The 23,702-nt window shown below is 39.1% G+C and overlaps 1 protein-coding gene and 1 pseudogene across 1 annotated transcript; one reads left to right on the forward strand and one right to left on the reverse strand.

The window, feature by feature from the left end:
* The window catches only part of LOC109232530, a 25,645-nt pseudogene extending 11,815 nt beyond the window's left edge, over window positions 1-13,830 (forward strand).
* Window positions 16,150-23,297, reverse strand: LOC109232068 (vacuolar-processing enzyme-like). The gene is made up of 9 exons (XM_019397729.1): window positions 22,988-23,297; window positions 20,229-20,393; window positions 19,994-20,150; window positions 19,291-19,376; window positions 18,963-19,162; window positions 18,344-18,392; window positions 17,869-18,075; window positions 16,836-17,042; window positions 16,150-16,645 (listed from the first exon to the last, which is right to left on the reverse strand). Exons 1-9 carry the CDS (start codon window positions 23,204-23,206, stop codon window positions 16,463-16,465), a joined length of 1,473 nt encoding a protein of 490 aa, XP_019253274.1. The 5' UTR covers window positions 23,207-23,297; the 3' UTR covers window positions 16,150-16,462.

Raw genomic sequence — 23,702 nt, forward strand, 5'->3', positions numbered from 1 at the left:
ACTCAGTAGGAAACACATACAGTAAAAGGGCTCAACATACCAGAAAAGTATATCAACAAGACATATAGAAAAACACAACAGGATGAACATGTGAGCCTGGTGTAGAAGCACAGTAGAACACAAAGCACAAACGAATCATGTATTGTAGAAAGAAAGCAGAAGAAAATACATTCGTGGTAGAAAAGAAAATATACGAACATAGTATAGACGAATACATACAAAGAAAAGAAAAGGAAGAGTCAGAAAAACATCTTAAGCTTTTCAGAAACCCTAGATCAGAAAGAAGAATTTTGAAGAAAAATTTGGGGAAAGCGTTTTAAAACCTCAATAAAGCACAGATATAGCATAGATTTTATGAAAACAATCAGAGAAAACCTCGAAGGGCTGGGGTTTCAGAGGAACCCTAGAAATGAGAAAGGCTTGGAAGAAAGTCCAATCTTGAGTCGGAGAGGTCAGAAATAGGCTCCTGATGCTTGGATACGCCGGAGCGAGGCCGGAGAGGCCTCAAAGCCATGGATCTGAGAAGATTTGAAAGAACACCATCGAGGTCAGACCTCGAAACTTCGAACACCCAGGGTTTAAAGGTGGAGGGGGGTGAGTATAGGCCATCCATGGCCTGAGAAGCCATAGATTCCGGTGAAAGTGCGGTTGAAAAGGGCAGAAGGTGACTAGGGTTCCAAGGAACCTTCGAGAGAGTTTTGGGAGAGGAGAGTGTTTGAAGGCGGCTGAGAGATTGAAATGAGGGGATTTGGGTAGGGTTAGGTGAATTAAAAAGGTAAGGGCTAATCGTGGCCGTTGATCAAAATGATCAACGGCCTGGATTAAAAGATTGACCGGGCGGGTCGTGTTGACGGGTTAGGGGTCGGGTTATTTTAGGGTTTGAGCTGGTCCTGTTCAAGACTGAGATTGGGTCAATTAGGGGATCAATTTGGCTATAATTGAAATGCAAATGAGGCTAGTTTTTTAAATAGCCAGTTTTTCCCTTTTATTTTATAAAAAATAGTAAATTCTGAAATTAAATTAAAAGTACTGAATCAGTAAATACTATATAAATATTAATTTAAAAAATATTGGAACCAAATTTTATAGTTATAAAACGCTATTAATCTTAAAATAGGCTAAAATTGCAATTATATGCAATTTAGCTTTTAAAATATCAAATAAATTGGTAAAAAATATACAAAAATTACCTTAACTATATTTTGGTATAAATATGGGAAATAAACAAATTATCCACCAAAATGATAATTTTGGGAATAATTATTTGTTTTTATACTGCTAAAATGGGCAATAAATTAATTTTAAAAATCTTTTTAGAAATTAGGAAAAATACTAAAACACTTTGGCATGCTTATATATGCATGAATATGTTATTTTGAAAATATATAGGGAAAAATTGGGTATCAACAAAGTCAACAAAAATCAACTTTTTAGGCCAAAAATTATTATTTCTTCAATTTTTCATATAAAAGCTTTCCGGATACACGCCAGGACTGTGCACGCAAATCAAGGAGGAATAAAATGAGGTTTTGAAGACCTCGGAACATGGATTCGAGTTCTAAAACATAAGATGACCTTTTGGGTCATCACATTCTCCACCTCTAAAACAACCGTTCGTCCTCGAACGGACATAGAAAAGTACTTGAGCCGGTGAAAAGATGGGGATATATGCTCCGCATATTGGACTCGGACTCCCAGGTAGCTACCTCAATTGGCTGATCTCTCCACTGCACATGAACCGAAGGATAACTCTTCGATCTCAACTGACGAACCTGGCGGTCTAGAATAGCTACCGGCTCCTCTTCATAGGTCAAATCATTGTCCAACTGGACAGTGCTGAAATCTAACACGTGGGATAGATCGCCGTGATACATCTGAAGCATGGACACATGAAACACTGGATGTACCGTTGATAAACCTGGGGGCAACGCAAGTCTGTAGGCCACCTCTCCCACTCGATCAAGGATCTCAAAAGGTCCGATGTCTAGGGCTTAACTTGCCCTTCTTTCCAATCCGCATCACACCCTTCATAGGTGACACCCGAAGGACAACTCTCTCTCCAACCATGAATGCCACATCACGAACCTTACGGACGGCATAACTCTTTTTCCTGGACTGAGCTGTACGAAGTCTATCCTGAATGATCTTAACCTTATCCAAGCCATCCTGCACTAAGTCTATACCCAACAACCGAGCCTCCCCTGGCTCAAACCACCCAACCGGCAATCAACACCGTCTACCATATAATGCCTCATAGGGAGCCATATGGATACTCGACTGATAACTGTTTTTGTAGGCAAACTACGCTAATGGCAAGAACTGATCCCAAGAACCTCCAAAGTCGATAACACAGGAGCGAAGCATATCCTCCAAGATCTGAATAGTACGCTCGGACTGTCCGTCCGTCTGAGGATGAAACGCTGTGCTCAACTCGACCTGTGTACCCAACTCACGCTGTATTGCCCTCTAGAAAATTGAGGTAAACTGCGTACCTCGATCAGAAATGATAGACACGGGCACACAACGAAGATGAACAATCTCACGGATATAGATCTCTGCCAACCGCTCCGAAGAATAGGAAACTGCCACAGGAATGAAATGCGCTAACTTAGTCAGCCTATCCACAATAACCCAAACTGCGTCGAACTTCCTCTGAGTCCGTGGGAGTCCAACAACGAAGTCCATAGTGATACGCTCCCACTTCCACTTAGGAATCTCAATCTTTTGAAGCAAACCACCAGGTCTCTGATGCTCATACTTTACTTGCTGACAATTCAAACACCAAGCTACATACGGAACAATATCCTTCTTCATCCTCCTCCACCAATAATGCTGCCGCAAATCCTGATACATCTTAGCGGCGCCAGGATGAATAGAATACAGGGAACTGTGAGCGTCTTCTAGGATCAAATCACGAAGCACATCCATATTAGGCACACAAACACGACCATGCATCCTCAAAACTCCATCATATCCAACCGTAACCTGCATGGCATCACTGTGCCGCACTGTGTCCCTAAGGACAAGAAAATAAGGGTCATCATACTGTCGCTCCTTGATACGCTCAAACAAGGAAGACCGAGCAACTGTACAAGCTAGAAAACGGCTGGGCTCAGAAACATCCAACCTCACCAACCTCACCGACTGGAATATATGCAAGGCTACCCATACTAGCCGGCTTCCTACTCAAAGCATCGGACACCACATTGGCCTTCCCAAGATGATACAAGATGGTGATATCATAGTCTTACAATAGCTCCAACCACCTCCTTTGCCTCAAATTGAGCTCCTTCTGCTTGAACAAATACTGCAAACTCTTATGATCAGTGAACACCTCACATGACACGCCATATAGATAGTGCCTCCAAATCTTCAGCGCGTGAACAATGGCTGCTAGCTCCAAGTCATGACTGGATAATTCTTCTCATGAATCTTCAACTACCGCGAAGCATATGCAATAACCTTGCCACCCTGCATCAATACCGCACCAAGTCCAATACGAGATGCGTCACAATATACTGTATATGGCCCTGAACCTGTGGGCAACACCAACAACGGCGCCGTAGTCAAAGCTGTCTTGAGCTTCTGAAAGCTCGCCTCACACTCGTCCGACCATCTGAATGGGTCACCCTTCTGGGTCAACCTGGTCATCGGGGCTGCTATAGATGAAAACCACTCCACAAACCGACGGTAATAACCCGCCAAACCCAAGAAACTTCGGATATCTGTAGCTGATGTGGGTCTAGATCAGTCCTTGACTGCCTCAATCTTCTTAGGGTCCACCTGAATACCCTCTGCTAATACAACGTGACCCAAGAAAGCAACTGAACTCAACCAAAACTCACATTTCAAAAACTTAGCATATAACTAGTTGTCTCTTAGGGTCAAAAGAACGATCCGAAGATGCTGCTCATGCTCCTCTCGACTGCGGGAGTAGATCAAGATATCATCAATAAAAATAATCACGAAGGAATCCAGGTAGGGCTTGAACACCCGGTTCATCAAATCCATAAATGCTGCTGGGGCATTTGTCAGCCCAAATGACATCACTAGAAACTCATAACGCCTATACCGAGTCTGGAAAGCTGTCTTAGGGACATCGATTGCCCTAATCCTCAACTGATGGTAGCCCGACCTCATATCGATCTTTGAAAACACTTGGGCACCCTGAAGCTGATCAAATAAGTCATCAATCCTCGGCAATGGATACTTGTACTTGATGGTGACTTTGTTCAACTGCCGATAGTCTATGCACATCCTCATCGAACCATCCTTCTTCTTTACGAACAACACCGCCACACCCCAGGGCGAGACACTAGGTCTAATAAAGCCCTTATCAAGCAAATCCTGCAACTGCTCCTTCAATTCTTTCAACTCTAGCGGGGCCATGCGGTACGGTGGAATAGAAATGGGCTGAGTGCCCGGAGCCAAATCAATGCAAAAGTCAATGTCCCTTTCGGGTGGCTTCCCCGGTAGGTCTGCAGGAAATACCTCTAGGAACTCCCGAACAACTAGCACATAACCCATAGAAGGAACCTCCGCACTAGAATCACGAATATAAGCCAAATAAGCCAGACACCCCTTCTCGACCATACGCCGAGCCTTCATATAAGAGATAACCCTACTGGTAGAATGACTAAGAGTCCCTCTCCACTCTAATCGAGGCAAACCCAGCAATGCTAAGGTCACGGTCTTGGCATGACAGTCCAATATAGCATGATCAGGTAACAGCTAATCCATCCCCAAAATGACATCAAAATTAACCATATCGAGAAGTAGGAGATCTATGCTAGTCTCGAGACCCTCAATAATAACCACACACGAACGATATACACGGTCCACAACAATAGAATCCCCCACCGATGTGGACACATACATGGGAGCACTCAAAAAATCGCGAGGCACAACCAAATATGGAGCAAAATAAGATGACACATAGGAGTAGGTAGACCCTGGATCAAATAGAACTGAAGCATCTCTACTGCAAACTGAAACAATACATGTGATAACAGCATCAGATGACTCAGCCTCCGGCCTGGAAGCATAACATCGGGGCTGGGCTCCACCACTCTGAACCATATCCCTGAGATGACCTCCTGCTGGCTGGCCTCCACCTCTAGCAGTCTGGCCTCTACCTTTAACGGTCTGACCTCCACCTCTAGCTGGCTGACCCCTATCTCTGGCTCTCTGACCCCCATCTCTAGCTGGCTGAGCGGGCGGTGCCGGAATCATGGCACGAGAACCCTGCTGTTGTGACTGAACACCCACTGATCTCGTAAAAGTCCTCCGGATATGCCCGTACTCACCACACTCGAAACAACCATCCTGATACTGTGGCTGAGGAAATTGAGACTGACCTTGATAGGCCGGCTGACCGTGATAATAACTCTAAAGAGAAGGTGCTCTGATAGGAGCTGGTGGTCCACTATAAGCTGGCTGCCCTGAAGGAGGTACATAAGAACAACGACCCCCTGAAGCTCCATGAGATGTATGAAGTGCTGAATAAAACGGCCTGGGAGGATGGCCTCTACCAAAAGTACCCCGACCTCCAGATGAGGCCCCACTTAATCCACCGGAGTGACGAGGCCTCTTGTCACACCCCTGACCACTCCCCCGAGCTAAAACCATCTCAACTCGTCTGGCCACGTTGGCTGCATCCTGGAAAGAAATCTCACTCCCTGTCTCCTTAGACATCTGCAATCTGATAGGCTGAGCAAGACCCTCAATAAACCTCCTCACTCTGTCTCTCGCGGTGGGAAGTATAAGAAGAGCATGACGGGCCAGATCCACAAATCTAGTCTCGTATTGAGTGACAGTCATAGAGCCCTGCTGAAGGTGCTCGAACTGCCTCCGATAGTCCTCTCTTTGAGTGATAGGAAGATACTTCTCTAAAATAGCTGAGAGAACTGGTACCAAGTGAGAGCTGGTGACCCAGCTAGTCTGGCCAAACAATAATCCCTCCACCATTTCTAGTGAACCTGACAGACGAAAGGTAGCAAAGTCGACCCCATTGGTCTCCACTATCCCCATGTTTCGTAATACCTCGTCACAACTGTCCAAATAGTCTCGGGGATCCTCTGAAGATGTACCTCCATAGGTAGTGGTGAAAAGCTTGGTAAACCTATCCAATCTCCACAAGGCCTCAGAAGACATAGCTGATCCCTCGCAGTGTGTGCCACAACACCCGGCGAAACTACCCCAACTAGCAGAGCTGCTGGAGTCTGAAACTGGGGAGCCATCTGCTCCGGAGTATGAGTAGCGGGAGTCTGTGCTCCTCCCCCAGCCCGAGAGACGACTGGTGCTACAAGAAGTATGTCGGCCTGAGTAACGCTCTCCATAAGGCCCACTAGAAGGACCAAAGCATCCTGAAGTACTGGGGTAGCGATTAACCCCTCTGGAACCAGAGCTGGCCCCGCTGGAATGGTCTGGGTCGGAGCCTCCTCGCCAAACTCTACCTGAGGCTCCGCCACTGGTGCTGCTGCTCGAGCTCTAGGCTGAGCCCTGCCTTGGCCTCTAGCACGACCTCGGCCTCATCCTCTACCCCTCGTAGGAGCTTCCATTGGGGGCTCAGGCTACTGATCAGCTGATGAAGCGGTACGTGTTCTCGCCATCTGCGAGGGAACAAGAGTAGAGAGTTCAATTAGCATTGAAAGATCAATTCGCACGACAGAGAAGAATAGAAGTGAAATTGTTCCTAACTCTGTAGCCTCTGGGGATAAGCACAGACGTCTCTGTACCAATCCCTCAGACTCTACAAAGCTTGTTCGTGAATTGTGAGACCTAGGCAACCTAGGGCTCTAATACCAACTTATCACGACCCGAATTTCCCACCGTCGGGACCGTGATGGCGCCTAACATCGCACTCGCTAGGCAAGCCAACGTTAGAGTTCTACTCACATTTTTCCTTTATATTTTATACTTAAAATTAATAGAACTAAATCAAACGGAAATACTTGCAGAAGCACATAATTAACTGATTTTCTATATACTATTAACAAATACCAAAAACTGTTACCACCCAGAAACTGGTGTCACAATCCACGAACATACTACTCCCTCCGTTCCAGTTTATGTGAACCTATTTTCTTTTTGGTCCGTTCCAAAAAGAATGAACCCTTTCTAAATTTGGGAACAATTTATCTTAAATTCTAAATTCTACCCTTAGTAAGAAACTTTTATAACCACACAAATAGTGTGGACCCCTTTTTGAGTTGTTTAAGACCACAAATTCCAAAAGTCTTCATTTTTTCTTAAACTCCGTGCCCAGTCAAACAGGTTCACATAAATTGGAACAGAGGGAGTACAAATTACTACAAATACTGGTCTGAAAGAAATTACATCTGTCTCAAAAGAAAAGAAAACTGGAAAGCAGAAATATAGAAGGGGACGCTAGGGCCTGCGGACGCTAGCAGGACTACCTTGGGTCTCCTAGGTAAAGTATCTGCAACCGACCTCTCGATCAGCCACAACCAGTCAAAATCTGCATAGAAAGTGCAGTATCAGTACAACTGACCCCATATTCTGGTAAGTGCCGAGCCTAACCTCAACGAGGTAGTGACGAGGCTACGGCGGGGCATTTACAATATAACCTGCAACAATATATAATAAAGCAAAAAGGAAAATACGGAATGAATTGGAACAATAACTTGCAGCAAAATAAATACGGAACCCAAATATCTTTCCAGTACTCAGCTATAACCAATCCTTAAGAGAGTTACACTACTATAGGAATAAATCACAGTAGAAGAAGAATATATAAACAACAAATGATACGGCGCGCATCCCGATCCCACTATATCATCAGTAACTATATGAACATTCACCCTTATTACACCTGCTGCGGCGTGCAACATGATCCCACCTGTCCACCCTTATTACTCCTCAATATATCACCCTTATTGCTCATGTTGCGGCGTGCAACCCGATCCCACCTGTCCACCCTTATTACTCATGTTGCGGCGCGTAACCTAATCCCACTAGACAATCACATTTCACCCTTATTCCTCAATATATTACCCTTGTTCCTCATGTTGTGGCGTGCAACCCGATCCCACCATATCAGTACCAATCACATAATAAGAACAAGGATTTCACAATTTAGCTCAAAACCCTCCACAATATTTATGCCTCAAACCAAACCAAAAGGAAATCTATACCATTATGAAACTTCATCAATTAATACTACACAGCGAGACCAACCAAAATGTACCATGAAACACCAATAATATAATACAAGGAAACTACGGAACAGTTGATACCTTCAGTAAAGAAAACAACATTTAACTAGAAACAGTTAGACGTGGAAGCACCAATAAGCATGTAGCAGTTAAGACAGAAACACAATATATATGGAACGGGGAAGGGAACAAGCTCAACAAATAATTTGGCGGCGCATAGGTACTCGTCACCACACCTGTACGCCGCACACATGGAAGTTCACATAGCAATTAAGTCGGGGATCCCTAATCCCTCGAGTCAAAGTTAAACCAAACACTTACCTCAATCCAACGGCCAATTCAAAGCTCAATTACCGCTTTTCCTCTAGATTCCACCTCCAATCCACTCGTATCTAGTCATAATTAACTTAATAACATCAATTATTGTTGAAGAAATCAATTCCAATGCATAAGTGTAAGTTTCCCAGCATTTCCCCAAAAAGTCAAAAAACCGACCCCGGGCCCGCTTGGTCAAAACTCAAAGTTCGGACCAAAACCCGATTACCCATTCACCCCGGAGCCCGGATATACAATTGGTTTTGGAATCCGACCTCAATGTGAGGTCTAAATCCTCAAATTTTGAAATTCCTAAGTTCTACCCAAAAACACTCAATTCCACCATGAAAAACCCAAGATTCTATGATGAAATCCTGTAAAAAGATGCAAAAGATTGAAAGAAATGAGTTAAGAATCATTTACCTATTATTTGGGAAAGAAATTGCCTTTGGAAAATCGCCTATTGAGGTTTAGGTTTTGAAAAATGGGTGAATGAATGAAAATCCCGTCTAAGTCCAAAACTTATCAGCTGCAGATGTCGCATTTGTGACCTGAGCTTCGCATTTGCGAAGCTCGCAAATGCGCGAAAAGTATCGGAAATGCGAACCCCTCGCATGTCCGCTAATGCGGCCTTTTTCTTCGCAATTGCGAACTACCCAGTCCCGTCCCCTGCTTCGCAAATGCAGCCAGACCTCGCAATTGCGAAGTCTGCAGATCTGAAGCATACCAGCAATTTTTCTTAAGTCCAAAACACTCTGTAGCCTATCCGAAACTCACCTGAGTCCTCGGGGCTCCAAACCAAACATGCACACAAGTCTTAAAACATCATACGAACTTGCTCGCGCGATCAAATCGCCAAAATAACACGTAAAACAATGAATTTAGCACCAAATTGCATGAAATTTACAAGAAAGTTCAATAGTTCTATTTTCTCAACCAAAGGTCTGAATCACGTCAAATCAGTCTCGTTTCTCACCAAATTCCACTGATAAGGCATAAATATCATAACGGACCTGTACCGGGTTCCGAAACCAAAATACGGACCCGATACCAACGAGATCAACTATTAACGATTTTCTCAAAACCATTATAATTTCAGTTTAATAATTTTCATCAAAAATTCATTTCTCGGGCTAGGGACCTCGGAATTCGATTCCGGGCATACGTCTAGGTCCCATATTTTACTATGGACCCACCGGGACCGTCAGAACACAAGTCCGGATTCGGGTCCGTTTACCCAAAATGTTGACCGAAGTCAACAAAAATCAACTTTTTAGGCCAAAAATTATTATTTCTTTAATTTTTCATATAAAAGCTTTCCGGATACATGCCCGGACTGCGCATGCAAATCGATAAGGAATAAAATGAGGTCTTGAAGACCTGGAACACGGATTCGAGTTCTAAAACATAAGATGACCCTTTGGGTCATCACACTCTACCTCTCTGTAGGCCCTCCAATGTCAACCTCTCACACCTCCTCAGCGGGGCGTCTGTGCTCCTCCTCCTCACATGACCAAACCACCTACGCCGCGCTTCCTGCATCTTGTCCTCAATAGGGGCCATACCCACCTTATCGCGAATAACCTTATTTCTGATCCTATCTAATCTGGTGTGCCCGCACATCCATCTCAACATCCTCATCTCTACTACCTTCATCTTCTAGACATGAGCGATTTGACTGGCCAACACTCAGCCCCATGCAATATCGTTGGTCTGACCACCACTCTATAGAACTTACCCTTAAGTTTCGGTGGCACCGCCTTATCACACAAAACACCGGAAGCGAGTCTCTATTTCATCCACTCCCCTACTACGATGTGTGACATCTTCATCAATCTTCTCATCCCCCTGAATAATAGACCCAAGGTACTTAAAACTCCCTCTCCTAGGGATGACCTGCGAGTCCAACCTCAGCTCTCCCCCCCCCCCCCCTGAATCTCGCCACTGAACTTACACTCCAAGTATTCTGTCTTGGTCCTGCTCAACTTGAAACCTTTAGATTCCTAATTAGAAAAACTCATTTCCTAATTATTTAAAGAGACAATATAAAATTGAAACCAATCACGCCCTTAAGCTTCAAGAGTTATCTACATACAAAAAATATAGGATCCAAAATCTAGCCTGTTATTTTATACTTCAACAATATTCTATGAGATTATTATTATTATGACTTTTAGAGTGGAAGTCCTTTAAATCTGACAGCTGATTACTTTAATATTTTCCTTTAAACAATCTATTAAAGTAGAGGTATAAATAAAGAGATTTTATGTCCAATTTGCAAATAAAATAAAAAGCTTGAATTCTTGAGTAGAGTACTCCTGTAATTTTTAAAAGATAAAACTAAGAACGCATTGGTCCTTTAAAAAGTAGAATTATGGAGATTGAGAGAAAGAGAGAGAAAATATGTTGTCAGGTGGTTCTTTAAAAACTAGTAAGAATTATGCTTAAACTTTGCCATATGTGATAGCCCCAGCTTTTCGGCCAATCATGTTGCTCAATTTTTAAGAAATTACTGAAATACTTTCAACTATGCCAAGCAGGCATATTGACCTCCTTTGTGTTTATTCTCACCTATTAATAGGTAGAATTTGAAATACTCTCCTAACACTCCTACCACTTTTTTCTTAATAAACTTTAGGCAGCAAAATTTGAATGGAGATCTTATAATTCAACTTATAGTTTAAAAGATCCAACACAGAAAGAAAGGACCTAAAGAATTTCACACAAAATAAAAAGGGAAAGCAAAACACTATAGTCACTGACTCAAAGAAATGCCGGCAAATCCTTAAAAAATAGTGCATTTTCAAAGAATTCATACAGGTCGGAGCAACATAAATATGTAAATCAAAATAGTGAAAGGGAAAGTCACTGACTCAGTGGGTAGCTTTAATACTAGTCAATCCTCCAAAAATAGTACATTTTTGAAGAATCTGTACAGGTCCAACCAAGCTAGTCTGAGTAATGTTATTCCTTACATATTTTTTTGGTCATTTTAGGCTGATGTATGTCACGCTTACCAACTACTAAAGGATGGAGGTCTAAAATATAAAAACATCATCGAGTCGTTATCAATAACCCACATGGCCATGATGTTTACAAAGGTTTCCCCAAGGTTTGTTTTTTGTTCTCTCTGAGTTCAATTCCTTGAAAATTTTATTTCAAGATTATAGTGTTTGCTTATGAGGGGTTATTTTTTCTTGATGGAGGCAGGATTATGTGCTTGAAGATGTTAATGCTAACAATTTTTATAATGTTATCCTTGGGAATAAAAGTGCTGTAGTTGGGGGCAGTGGAAAGTAGTGAACAGTGGTCCAAATGACCCTGGTGTGGTTTGTAAGTAGTCTCTCCTCACATTATTACACTCTACATTCTACATAATAACTTTTGCTTAGTCTTATGTTTTCACATTTTTGATAGGAGAGGGGATTCTTGAATGCCATTGCTAAGAATTTTGGATCATTAGTCAATGTAGTTGTGAATATGCATAATCAATTATTGTTCGGAACGTCTCGCCTAATGCCACGGTTAGGCAATTGGAAAATTCAGCTCATATTGATCACAAAATTGGTGATTCTCTCCTGGTTTTTATCATACTTTGAAAAACTGATTAGAATATGCAAAATTGTTTCATGCTTTTATTGTTATCAGCGATGCCAAGTGGAGAAGATGTTTATGCAAATGATCTAGTTGATGTGTTGAAAAAGAAGCATGCTTCAGGGACATATGACAGACTGGTAAATTGGTGTTTTAGTTTTTTCAGGCTTTGTTTTCCTTGGCACAAGTTTTGATCAGTAAATTTTTGAAGTCTATAATTTCCATCTTTAGGTGTTTTACTTAGAAGCTTGTGAGTCCGGAAGCATGTTTGATGGTTTTCTCCATGAAGGTCTAGACATCTATCTCATGACTGAATCAAAACCCAATGAAGATAGTTGGGTGACATATTGTGGTGAGGGTACTCCTGATGATCCGTGCTTGGTCGAGTGTCCCCCTCCCGAGTTTCAGGGTGTGTGCTTGGGAGACTTGTACAGTGTTGCCTGGATGGAAGATAGGTATAAAAAAATTTTGTGACCTCTTTCCTGTTGGTTAAAGAGCAAAAAGCGAGTTGATGCATTTTAAGATTTTAGACTTCTTCCCACATGATCTAGTTCGTTAAAAGCTGATACACTTTGAGCATATCATGATCCGTCAATACCTAAAATATAAGCTTGTCACATTGTTAGGAAGGAGTATGCCAAGTGAAGATTCTTGTATTTTCTTCGACAATTCTAGGATGAAGTTTAAAAAATGAACTTTTTATACTTAGAAGAAGACACTGTATTATGTCAAACTTATAACTGTTTGCGCTTGTGGACAGTGATGTAACAGATCGAGATGCTGACAGTATGCAAGGGCAGCATATCCGAGTAAGAGTTTGTTCTGTTGTGGACAAATATTGCATATGCTTTAAGAAATTTGTTCAATAAATAGAAGATCAATTGTTAATGCTTCAGATCATATATGCTACATGACTACATCGACTCTTTCTTTTATTCCGTGTTCTAAAAGGAAGTTTTATGATTTCATTTTGTCACTCGGGTGGCAAACATAACTGCAGCCAACATAACATTTGGTGGCTATGGCTCCCATGTCACAGAGTACGGTGATATAGCGGTGAGCTTTGATCCTATTTCCACGTATATAGGTGAAGCTTCCACAAACCACAGTCATGCCTCTAAGGATGCCATGTCATTCTCGACATCATCAAAGAATATGGATCAGCGCAATGCTGAACTTTTCAATTTGTTCACCAAAGTATGTTTCTACCTCTTTTAGCAGCAAAATTGATAGACTTCTTTTTCCTACACCACATGATTTCTATTCGTTTTTCTGAATGTTTGCAGCACCAAAGTGCCCCTGAAGGTTCTGATGAGAAATTCAAAGCTCACGCGAGACTTAAGGAAGCTATATCACAGAGAAATCATGTGGATAACAGCGTAAAACGTCTTGGAGAACTTCTTTTTGGTGTTAAAAAAGGTAATGAGGTACTTCACAGTATTCGACCTGCTGGACAACCACTTGTTGACAGCTGGGATTGCCTTACGTCCTATGTAAGTATTTAACTTGGAGATAAAAACAAAATTCTTTGTTGGTACTTCAGTTACATTTTCGTATATTTTGTTCTTTTAATGAGAAAATATGACTACTCTTTTCCTGCAAATAGGTCAAGATATTTGAGGCACGTTGTGGAAGAGTAAGCTCGTATGGAAAGAAACACATACGTGGTATACCCAACATCTGTAATGCTGGAATTACAAGTGAGCAAACGGCTGCTACATCTGCACAAGCATGTTTAATTTAGTACAAGGACGTCTCAATAAAATTCGTGGCCTAAAGCCAAATTTTAAAAAGGGGCCTTTTTTTTCTTTTTTTGTTTTGTTTATACTGTAGTTATCTTACAAAATGTAATACTAATATTTACTTTAGTTTTTTCCTTACTTTTTGTCTGTAATTTAGTTATCTTACAAAATATAATACTTAGTACTAATATTTATATTGGTAAGAAAATTCAAGTTACTAAGATGCTAGCCACGTATTTACAATGTGTTACCATGGATCTTATTTTAAAAAATATTATTTACAAAGATAAAGATTTGAGTATCTTAATTCAAAGTTCTAAAATATTTCTATTGCTAAAAATAGATAGTCTTTATTTCTACTTTTATAAGGAGTTTGTATAAACTTCAATATTGTCTAAGCAAAAATAAGATAAAAAATTCACAATTATTTTTGGGCCCCAAAATTTAGGGGGCCTAAAGTAAATGCTTTACTAGCCTACCTCTTGAGCCACCCTGATTTAGTAGAGTGTACTCTTGGCAAAAGGATATAATGCATGTTTATCCAGTTTGTGTCATGGCTGCAAAATTTCCCCTTTAGTAGATAGCTACACTCAGAATAACGCTGCTTAGAAGCAGAAATTTGCCTCATTTCCATGTACTAAGCTTCACTTTATCAATAATGAATCATCTTGACCTTTTTATTTGTTCACAAAGTCTTGTTCAATATCAGTTGTCTAACTTGGAAGTCATGTCTCTTATGAATAGACATGGTTAATTAGCTTATAAAGAAAAGTTATGAAATCAAAAAGAGAAAGAAGACAGATTACCAAAAAGAGGGGAAAAAAAGGATTCTGATGCAAAAATATATTCCCTCTATCATTCTTAAAACATTTTGATCACCCTAATCAAGAAATACTGCAGTGTTTCTTTTATATAGTTTAGATGCTTTTACTTTTTTGGTAGAACCTAAGAACCTGATATTGTTTGTACATAACACAGTTAGATTTTTGGGGCTGGATATAACAGAACTTTTCTTGCAAACCAGATTATTGATAGGGGCGAATTAAGGGTTAAGAGACTGTGTAACTCGGTGTGCAGCCACTTTTCTTATATTTAAGAAAATATTTGTATTATATGCTTCGCTGGTTCTAACAATCTTTAAGACCTATTCCTCCAACAATGGCATCTTTGAGAGAGATGACTGTTACTTTGGAAAGGATTACTAGGGACTTTCTTGCAGTAATAAAAAAAGATGTACTTACAGGTTCACATAAATTGGAACAGAGGGAGTAAAGAAGCTTCTTCTGACTTGTTTTGAAACTTGCTTTCTCAATGAATTGATTGATGGTAAGTCTTTCATGACGTCAATTTACTAAAATTGAGAGTACTATTAGTACCTAGGGGTGGCAAATAGGCGGGTTGGGCTGAATTTGGGCGGGTCAAGATGGGTTAAGTCAATAAATGAGTCATTGCCCAACCCATCCCAAAATGTAATTGGGCTAAGATGGGCTGGATCAAGATGGACTAAACAATGGGTCGTAACCCAACCCGCCCAACTTGACCCATGTTTTAGAACCATACTCATCTTGCATAAAAAAGCCTTTTACCTTAAAATGTGTAAGTTGAAAAATATTTTGCGGGTAGGAGTGGGGGTGGGAGGGGGTAGGGTTTTTTTAGGGGAATTACGCGCGGGGATAAGGGGTAGAGTGGGTGGGTGGTGCAGAAAAAATAAAAAAACAGAAAATTGAAAATTCAAAAAAAAAGTAAATTTTTTTTTGAGGGGGTTTGTGAGGGTGGGGGTAGGGGGTAGGGTGGTGTAAAAAATTGAAAATAAAAAAAAAGTAAAAATATTTTTTGGAGGGGGTTTGCGCGCGGGGGGAAGGGGGGTGGGTAGGGTGGGTGGGTGGTGCAGAAAAATAAATAAACAGAAAATTGAAAATACAAAAAATATTTTTTGAAGGGGTTTGGAGGGGGGTAGGGTAGGTGGGTGGTGCAGAAAAACAAAAGAACAGAAAATTGAAAATACTAAAAAAAAAAGTAAAATTGGGGCAACTAAGTAAATTTCTAGATAAGTTGGTTCGAGATTCCTTTTGTTTTTGGTGAGTTTCATGGGTTGTATTTGGGCTGCTTAATGGGTTAGAATGGGCTATAAAAATAATGGGTTAACTTGGGCTCAGCCCAAATTAACCCATGAGCTAAAATGTATGTAGCCCAACCCATTAATCTTTGGGCGGGTTAGATGGGTTTGGGCTCAAATTGCCACCCCTACTAGTACCCTTGAACAACATAAGATCATATGGATAATACTATCACTATTTGGTCTGTCATTCAGAAGCTCGCTCTGTCATGAAACAACCTTTTTTTTAATTCAAAGGAAAGTCAAGCTTACATTCCCTTCCAAACTGAGTTTGTTCAGGCAGAGCTTGTTCATAGTAAGAGTTATATACAATGATGACGAACTATAGCAATAGTTACAATAAGATATATGCTTCTAGTACATTTCAACAGAGTAGTGTTGATCTTCTGAGCTGTATTTACATGGAAGCAATTACGCTAAAGAACCAGTTTAAAATCACTTTATCAATCTTCATACTGATAATCACTGACTTTACTCGTACTAGCATCTAAGCTTACATATTGACCATTAGATGCCAATCATGCACTAAAACCCCTTTGGAGGGAACTCCAAGTATTGGATGGGACGCTGGGACAAGCTTGTGCTGATGCCTCCACCATCTGCTCCATCTTAATTCCAACGTTGCATATGTTAGCAATGGAGCGCATATGTTTCATTCCATACTGGGATAACGATCCACAATGTGTCTCAAATGTTCTTACCTGCACAAACAGGATTAAGAAGTCATATTGCCGATGAATATAAGCCATGAAACCATCCACACTAACGACACATCCAATACCAATGATTTGTGCCACATACCCCATATATTCAAACAAGCTACAAAAGAATAAAGTTTCCTTCCCACCAGCAAATTCTGGAGATATTGATGAAAATGGGGTGTGTACTTACAAAGGATTTAAGGCAGTCCCAGTCATCAACAAGAGGCTGACCAGCAGGGCGGACACTACTTAGCACCTCTGGACCTTTTTCAATTCCAAACAGAAGTTTACCGACAAGGGCTATGCTGTTGTCCAAGTGCACCCTATGTGATATTGCTTCATTTAACTGTTTCTGAGCCTCAATTTTCCTCATAGAGCCTTCAGGAGCCTTGCGGAACTGCCAGTTTGGACAACAGAACAGGGAAGTCAGATATGAAGAATTTTCTTTGTTTAGGGGCAGAAGGACTATTCTACGACAGTATGACTCATGAAACTGGACAAACTAGGCACCAATTTTCGTTCAGCAGTGCATAAATAAAGTAGTAGAATCATGTTTTTCAGATTAAACTCTTTCTTTGCACTGCATTTCAATGACAATATTACTCATGTTTTGAAACCAGTAGAAGCATCATTTTGGCAGCTTAAACTCACAAAAAGTGTGCCGGCTCTAGAATTAACCTCAGAAAAAGTGTGTTTTTCTTTTAAAAAAAAAAAAAAGCTAACCTCAAAACATAAAAGAGCATAATAATACGCCACATTGGCTCTTTTGAACCCTAAGAAACTTTAATTTCAAGATCCCTATAGCTTTGCTTGATTAAAAATAGTTCATTCAGCTTAATACCACCTCAGTACACATTCAATTGATCCAGTTGATATCTGAAATGCTCAACTCTGAACTACTCGATGGTGAGTTATTAATTAAAAAAAAAACAGAAAGAAAAAAAATATCACATGACAAGGAACATCAGATACAAAATTTCAGTGTTTCTTTGATCTGAATATTATGTGGGGGGGCCTCTATAGTAGTTATGTCACCTCAATATGACGATCAAATGAAGTACTCATTGGCACCTAAAGGTGCCTGCTTTTATTGATGATATTATCATTAGTTGATGCGCATGCGCATTTATTTCGTGCCATTTTACAGGGGTAAGAAAATTTCTTCTTTTCATTCTTGGGATACTAACGTCTACCATATAAACGCATATAAAATTGGAACATACCTTGTGCCAGAAATGCAGAAGATCTGCATCACGCTGGTTGACAGCCGTTGATACTCGCAAGGAATTGTCATCCATAAAAGTATAATTATCATTTGCAGGATTTGTACCCATATATAAGTATAGAGCATCCTTGCTGAGATGTAGATCACCATATTGCATGACATGCGAACCATAAACAGGATTCCCAGTAGCAGTTCTCTCTTTGACCTGCAAAAACCAGCATTAGAGATGATTACACCACACAATTCTTAAATGGCATAAAAAAAAGTGCAACATTCATGATTACTCACAGCAAGAACCAAATCATCAGAGTATAAAAACATCCACCTCCCCCCTTTTTCCTTTCTCTCACTTACGCAACAGGAAGTATTGGCTTCACTTTCTAAGTTCTTCATTTTACTATTATTTTTAATTTTTCTGCTGAAACATGCACTCTATTAGATTACCGCTATTCTCCACGTCCATAAGATCTTACCAGATGATATTGCTGCTTCAGACTTTCAGTCCGCAGGTTGTGTAATTCACTGCTCAGGTACAAAGATACAGAGTCAATAAAAAATTATGGTGCTGAAACTAATAAAGATAATTTCATAAGTAGATTTACAGTTATAACAACTATGCCTTAATCTCAACTACTTGGGGTCGCTAATTAGCATATTCATAATTCCATAATAAGAAAAGTTGAATGTGAAGGAATAACAAATGGAAAGAAGTCATCATAAAGTCTTGAGCAGTAACTTAGGAGTAATGTAATCTCCAGTGTAGAATTCAAGAATGTCTTCAATTTCTGTGGCAATGATATTTATAGGACTTGACAAACTCAAAATTTTCAAGCATAGCTGTCTCCTGATACAGAAGTTGTACTGTCTCCAGCCTAGAATTTGAGAATGTCTTTATATATGGCATTGCTATTATAGGACTGACAAACTCATGCAGAGCAAGCAGGACCAAAAAAAGCTGACACATTGGACAAATATCATAGCCAAAAACCACAACACATCTTAAACTCAAATTTCTATAGCTGTTTCAGATGGTATTCATGCAATGACAGATAAGGAAATGCAGAAGATGAAGGTCATATAAGGTACATATACCTGTCCTCCATCCAGGAAATACTGTACAAGTCACCAAGGCAGGTCATGTATTCAATAGAAGGGCTGGGATATTCTCCTGGGCAATAGGTTCCCCAGCTACTTTCTTCAGCATTTGATGCTGTCGTGGCATAGATATTTAAACCGTCAGGAAGAAGACCCTCAAATATACTACCAGACTCACAAGCTTCAAGGTAAAATACCTGCAAATAGACAAAGAAGAAATAACTTAGAGAATGGAAAAGGACACCACACACACACACACACACACACACACACATATATATATATATATATATAGTAGGAGTTGGCAGGAAATATAACAGCTTACCAAGCTTTTATATGTTCCAGAAGCATGCTTCTTCTTCAACACGTCAATCAAATCATTTGCATAGAGGTAAGGATCGGTAGGCATCCCTAGAGTACATCACAGCGTAATTAGCATATAAAGTGAAGGAACTATAAGAAGAATATGAAATAGGATGGAAGATTAACTATAGAAATATAGTTTAAAAGTTAAGGTGAATATGTTAACCTGAAAAAGCTATATGATTGTAGATGATAATTGCTAATCTTAGAATAAAAACTCATGTCTACAATGAAATCAAGAAACCAGTAATCGCACAAACGATGCAATAAGTCGACTGCCCTATGTTTTCAATCAATAGGTTTTTCCCACTGCATCCCCTTTGATTTATTTTAAAAAAAGCTTTTAATGAGTGATAAAAGTGGTTAAAACATACTAGATGTGTCATCTTTATAGTTTTTTTTAAAAAAAAAAATACCCTTGTTAGAATTCTCGGCCCGCTACTACTCTAGACATTTACTTTAGAAACAGAATTTTAGAGAACTGTTGCAGATTCAACAGATAGCAATCTACTACATAACCAATTTACAACCTGTTTGTTTAACACAACAAGGACCAGCAGACATCACTTTTCTCTATAAAAACAGCTAAGAGGAAATGTAAAACAGTAAAGGACAAAAATTTTCGTGAAACAATCAGTATTTAGAAGTACAAAGAAGCTACTAACCAAGCACTCCAGGACCGCCATGATCACTATAGAAGATGAAGATATGATCATTTGGACCACTATTCACCACCTTTCCGCTGCCTCCACTAAGAGCAGTTTTGTTCCCAAGGAGAGCAGCAAAAAAGTTGTTAACAGTAACATCATCCCCAGTGTAATCCTGCCTCAAGAGACAGCATCTCAGAAACTGATATTACTAAGTAGATATGTTAATATATGAGGAAGTATATACACCTACCTTAGGGACTCCTTTGTAAACATCCTCACCATGAGGGCTATTAATGATAACTCCTGGTCTTGGATTCTCTTCATTGTTTGCAATGTCATCGTACATAAACACAACAATGTTCTCATCTTTGAGACCACCCTTCTTCAACAGTTGATACGCGTGGCATATATCAGCCTGATTCAAGGTTGGCAGGGCATATTAAGAATTTAAGCTTTGCATACACCGTGTAACAAATATTTAGGCAGATCACTTATTAGGTGATTATCGGTAAATCTCTAAACAAACATTAATTGGTAACTGATAAAAATTGTTACTAACCTACTGTCACAAGTTAAAAATAAATGTAAGTCTAAAAAATTCTTTATTCCTTGAGCCGAGGGTCTATCGGAAACAATCTCCCTACCTTCACAAGATAGGGGTAAGGTCTGCGTACACATTACCCTCCCTAGATCCCACTTGTTACACTAGGTTTGTTGTTGTTGTTGCCAGTGTAAAAATTCTTTACTATGTCAGTAGTATATTGAAAAGTGAAAACCATGTAGATGAAGATACAGTACATTCTTATAATCAAGAGAAAGTTCATTTTTTTCAGTTATAGAGGATCTCAAATTTCATTTATCATAAGCAACAAAAAGGAATGGTCCATTGTCCATATGTACGACACCAACTAGTTGAAATGGAGTAACAGTTGGTTGTTCTTGTCGATTGTCACGTTAACATTAGGTCCAGTATTTGCAGGAGTATTTTAGTGCAATTAGATATTAGTATGTTAGTGTAGCAGCAAAGGTGAAATTTAAGAACCATCTAGTTTTATTTTTCCCCTTCGAGACAAGTTTGAAGATAAATCAAAATTAGTACTGGAATAAAATAAAAGCAAACAAAGGAAAATGGATATAAAAGATTCATAAAGTCAATGTCAACTACTTTGCGATTGAGACAGAAAGAATTGATTGTTTTATTGGAGGAAGATGCTATTTTGCAACAATTATTGCCCAAATAGTATTATTCAGATAACTTGTCTGTATTAAGAAGACCTTTCAATTTCATAGAAGCTGCATACATTAGCTACAATACAACTAAAGCACCTTCCTACTCATCAGAAACCAACACCTTACACCAAAGCACAAATATCAACTAGCGCAGTGGCAGTGTACCCCACACCAGCTTTCTCGAAGCTGGTCCTAATTAATGGAGCATATTAAATGGAAACAAAAATAAGAAAATATTACTCACTCTGTCCTATTTTATGTGACAGACTTTCTTTATAGCTTGTTCCAGAAAAAAATATCACAGTACTTCTTTTTTATATTTATAAATTATTTAATTTAAGTTTTTTATTTGCCTAAATGAGATACTTAATTTACAACTATAAAAATATCTATGATTTTATTTAGATCACAAATATTTAAAAGAAACTTAAATTTCTTTCAAGTTAACAATACCACATAAATTAAGACGAAGGGAGTACACAGAAATATCTATTCCCGTGGTTGGGCCCAGAACTATCATCCGCATTAACATGCCTTATCTTGCCTCCCTGATCACGCTTAAAAAGGAATAGGTCACGCAACAGGTAAGTCCATAGAGAATTAAGAAACTTCGCTCTTGTGTGGTTGTCACCAATTGTGACCTCCCACTATGTCCAACTAATTTTTCGGTTGAGAACTAAGACTCACCATTTAGCTTTATAAAGTTACATCAAATAAGTCTCAATCTCCATACCTTCTAAATTTACCAAAGTACTCCCTCCGGTTCACAATAAGTGTCTAATTTGCTATTAGCACGCCCATTAAGAAAATACTAAATTCTATACAAAAATACCTAATGTGACTAAACTACCCCTAATTAAACATTTAATGTGAGGAGTAAGAATATTTTTTAGGGATATGTACATAGGGGTTATTTTGTAAAAACAAATTGAATTCTTTCTTGATTACATAACTGGACACTTATTTTGAACCAAAATGAAAAAGCAAATTGGACACTTATTGTGAACCGGAGGGAGTACTTACGTTATAAACTTTTCTCGATAGGTTTGACAAATTATATCACATAAACATAAGATATACTCCCTGCATTCCAATTTATGTGAACTTGTTTGAATGGGCACGTAGTTTAAGAAAAAATAAAGATTTTTGGAATTTGTGGTCCTAAACAAGCCAAATATGGGCCCAGAGTATTTGTGTGGTTATAAAAACTTCTCATTAAGGATATAATTGTAAGTTTAAGCTAAATTGTTACCAAATTTAGAAATTGATCAATCTTTTTGGAAAGAACAAAAAAGGAAATAGGTTCACATAAACGGGTACAACGGAGTATATGTTTATTGCGTGTTCCAACTTCGGTGAGCAAGTTTACTCCGCACATACTTGTTCATTGTAAAGTATAATTCACAAAAGTATGTGCGGAGTAAACTTGCTCACAAAAGTTGGAGCAAGTAAGGTCTGAATTCACACATATTTTAGTAATATTGTCACGTCACTATGATTTGAATCTGAAATTAATATTCATGTCGATAGTACTCTTGTCACCAAATATATTTAAATAAATATAACATTAACATAAATTCAATGAACTTAATTATATTATCCTCGTGAGTCATGCCACTAGCACTCACAAACAAAATAAAAGTCAGAAAAAAAAATGATGAACGTGATTATTCTCAGGAATTAAGGAAAATGAAAACAAAAGCTAATTAAAAAATAGAATGATTTATAGGAAAAAATAAGCAAAATAAGTTCTTTTGGATAAAAAGCGTGAATAATCACCTGATGCCGGTAATTCCAATAACCGTTTGATCCGGCGAGCAGGATAGCCCATCTGGTACCGACGGAGTCGTCATCATGATCATCACCGACGTTACTCTTATCGGCATCGAAGAATCTGGAAACTTCTGACGGAAGTTTCAAAACATTACGGCTCTCTGAAACGGCGACGTTAAGTGCGAGTCCAATTAGGAACAGAGTACCGGCGATGTAACGAATCATTATCAGCTCCGGTGATACAAGTAAAGAAAAAAAGGAAGAAGCTGTTATATAAAAGGTAGGGGTGGCAAATGGATTATGTAAATTTATATGACAGGTTTCGTCATGGATAAGTAAATTTATAGAGTTTGATACGAATATTCATTGATATGACGTGTACGGTTGAGATCCAAGTCCGCTTGGATTTGCTTTTTGATTGGACCATCCGCCTTTAAATGGACCTACTATGTTTTTTTTTTTTTTTTAAAGAAGTAATCTAAATAATCGTCCACCCAATTAATATATATATATATATATATATATATATATATATATATATATATATATATATATATATATAATTCATATAGAATAATATATAATCGTATATAATAAGTGTATAATTTATTTATATCGATTAAAAATAAATAACATTAAATTTAGCCGGCTATTTATGTAACTTTTTTTTTCATGGACCTACTATGATTTATACTCTTCTCTTTTTGAAGTTTGTTATACG

The sequence above is a fragment of the Nicotiana attenuata genome, chromosome 9 (genome assembly GCF_001879085.1).
Source record: "Nicotiana attenuata strain UT chromosome 9, NIATTr2, whole genome shotgun sequence".
Lineage (NCBI taxonomy): Eukaryota > Viridiplantae > Streptophyta > Magnoliopsida > Solanales > Solanaceae > Nicotiana > Nicotiana attenuata.

Bases quoted from the DNA above. Each gene is read 5' to 3' on its own strand.
- LOC109232068 (XM_019397729.1), bottom strand. From the start codon at position 23,206: ATGATTCGTTACATCGCCGGTACTCTGTTCCTAATTGGACTCGCACTT. The intron at 20,394-22,987 runs GTGATTATTCAC...ACCTTGAATCAG, and splicing joins ATTGGAATTACCGGCATCAG to GCTGATATATGCCACGCGTA. The intron at 19,377-19,993 runs GTTAGTAGCTTC...GATGTACTCTAG, and splicing joins TGGCGGTCCTGGAGTGCTTG to GGATGCCTACCGATCCTTAC.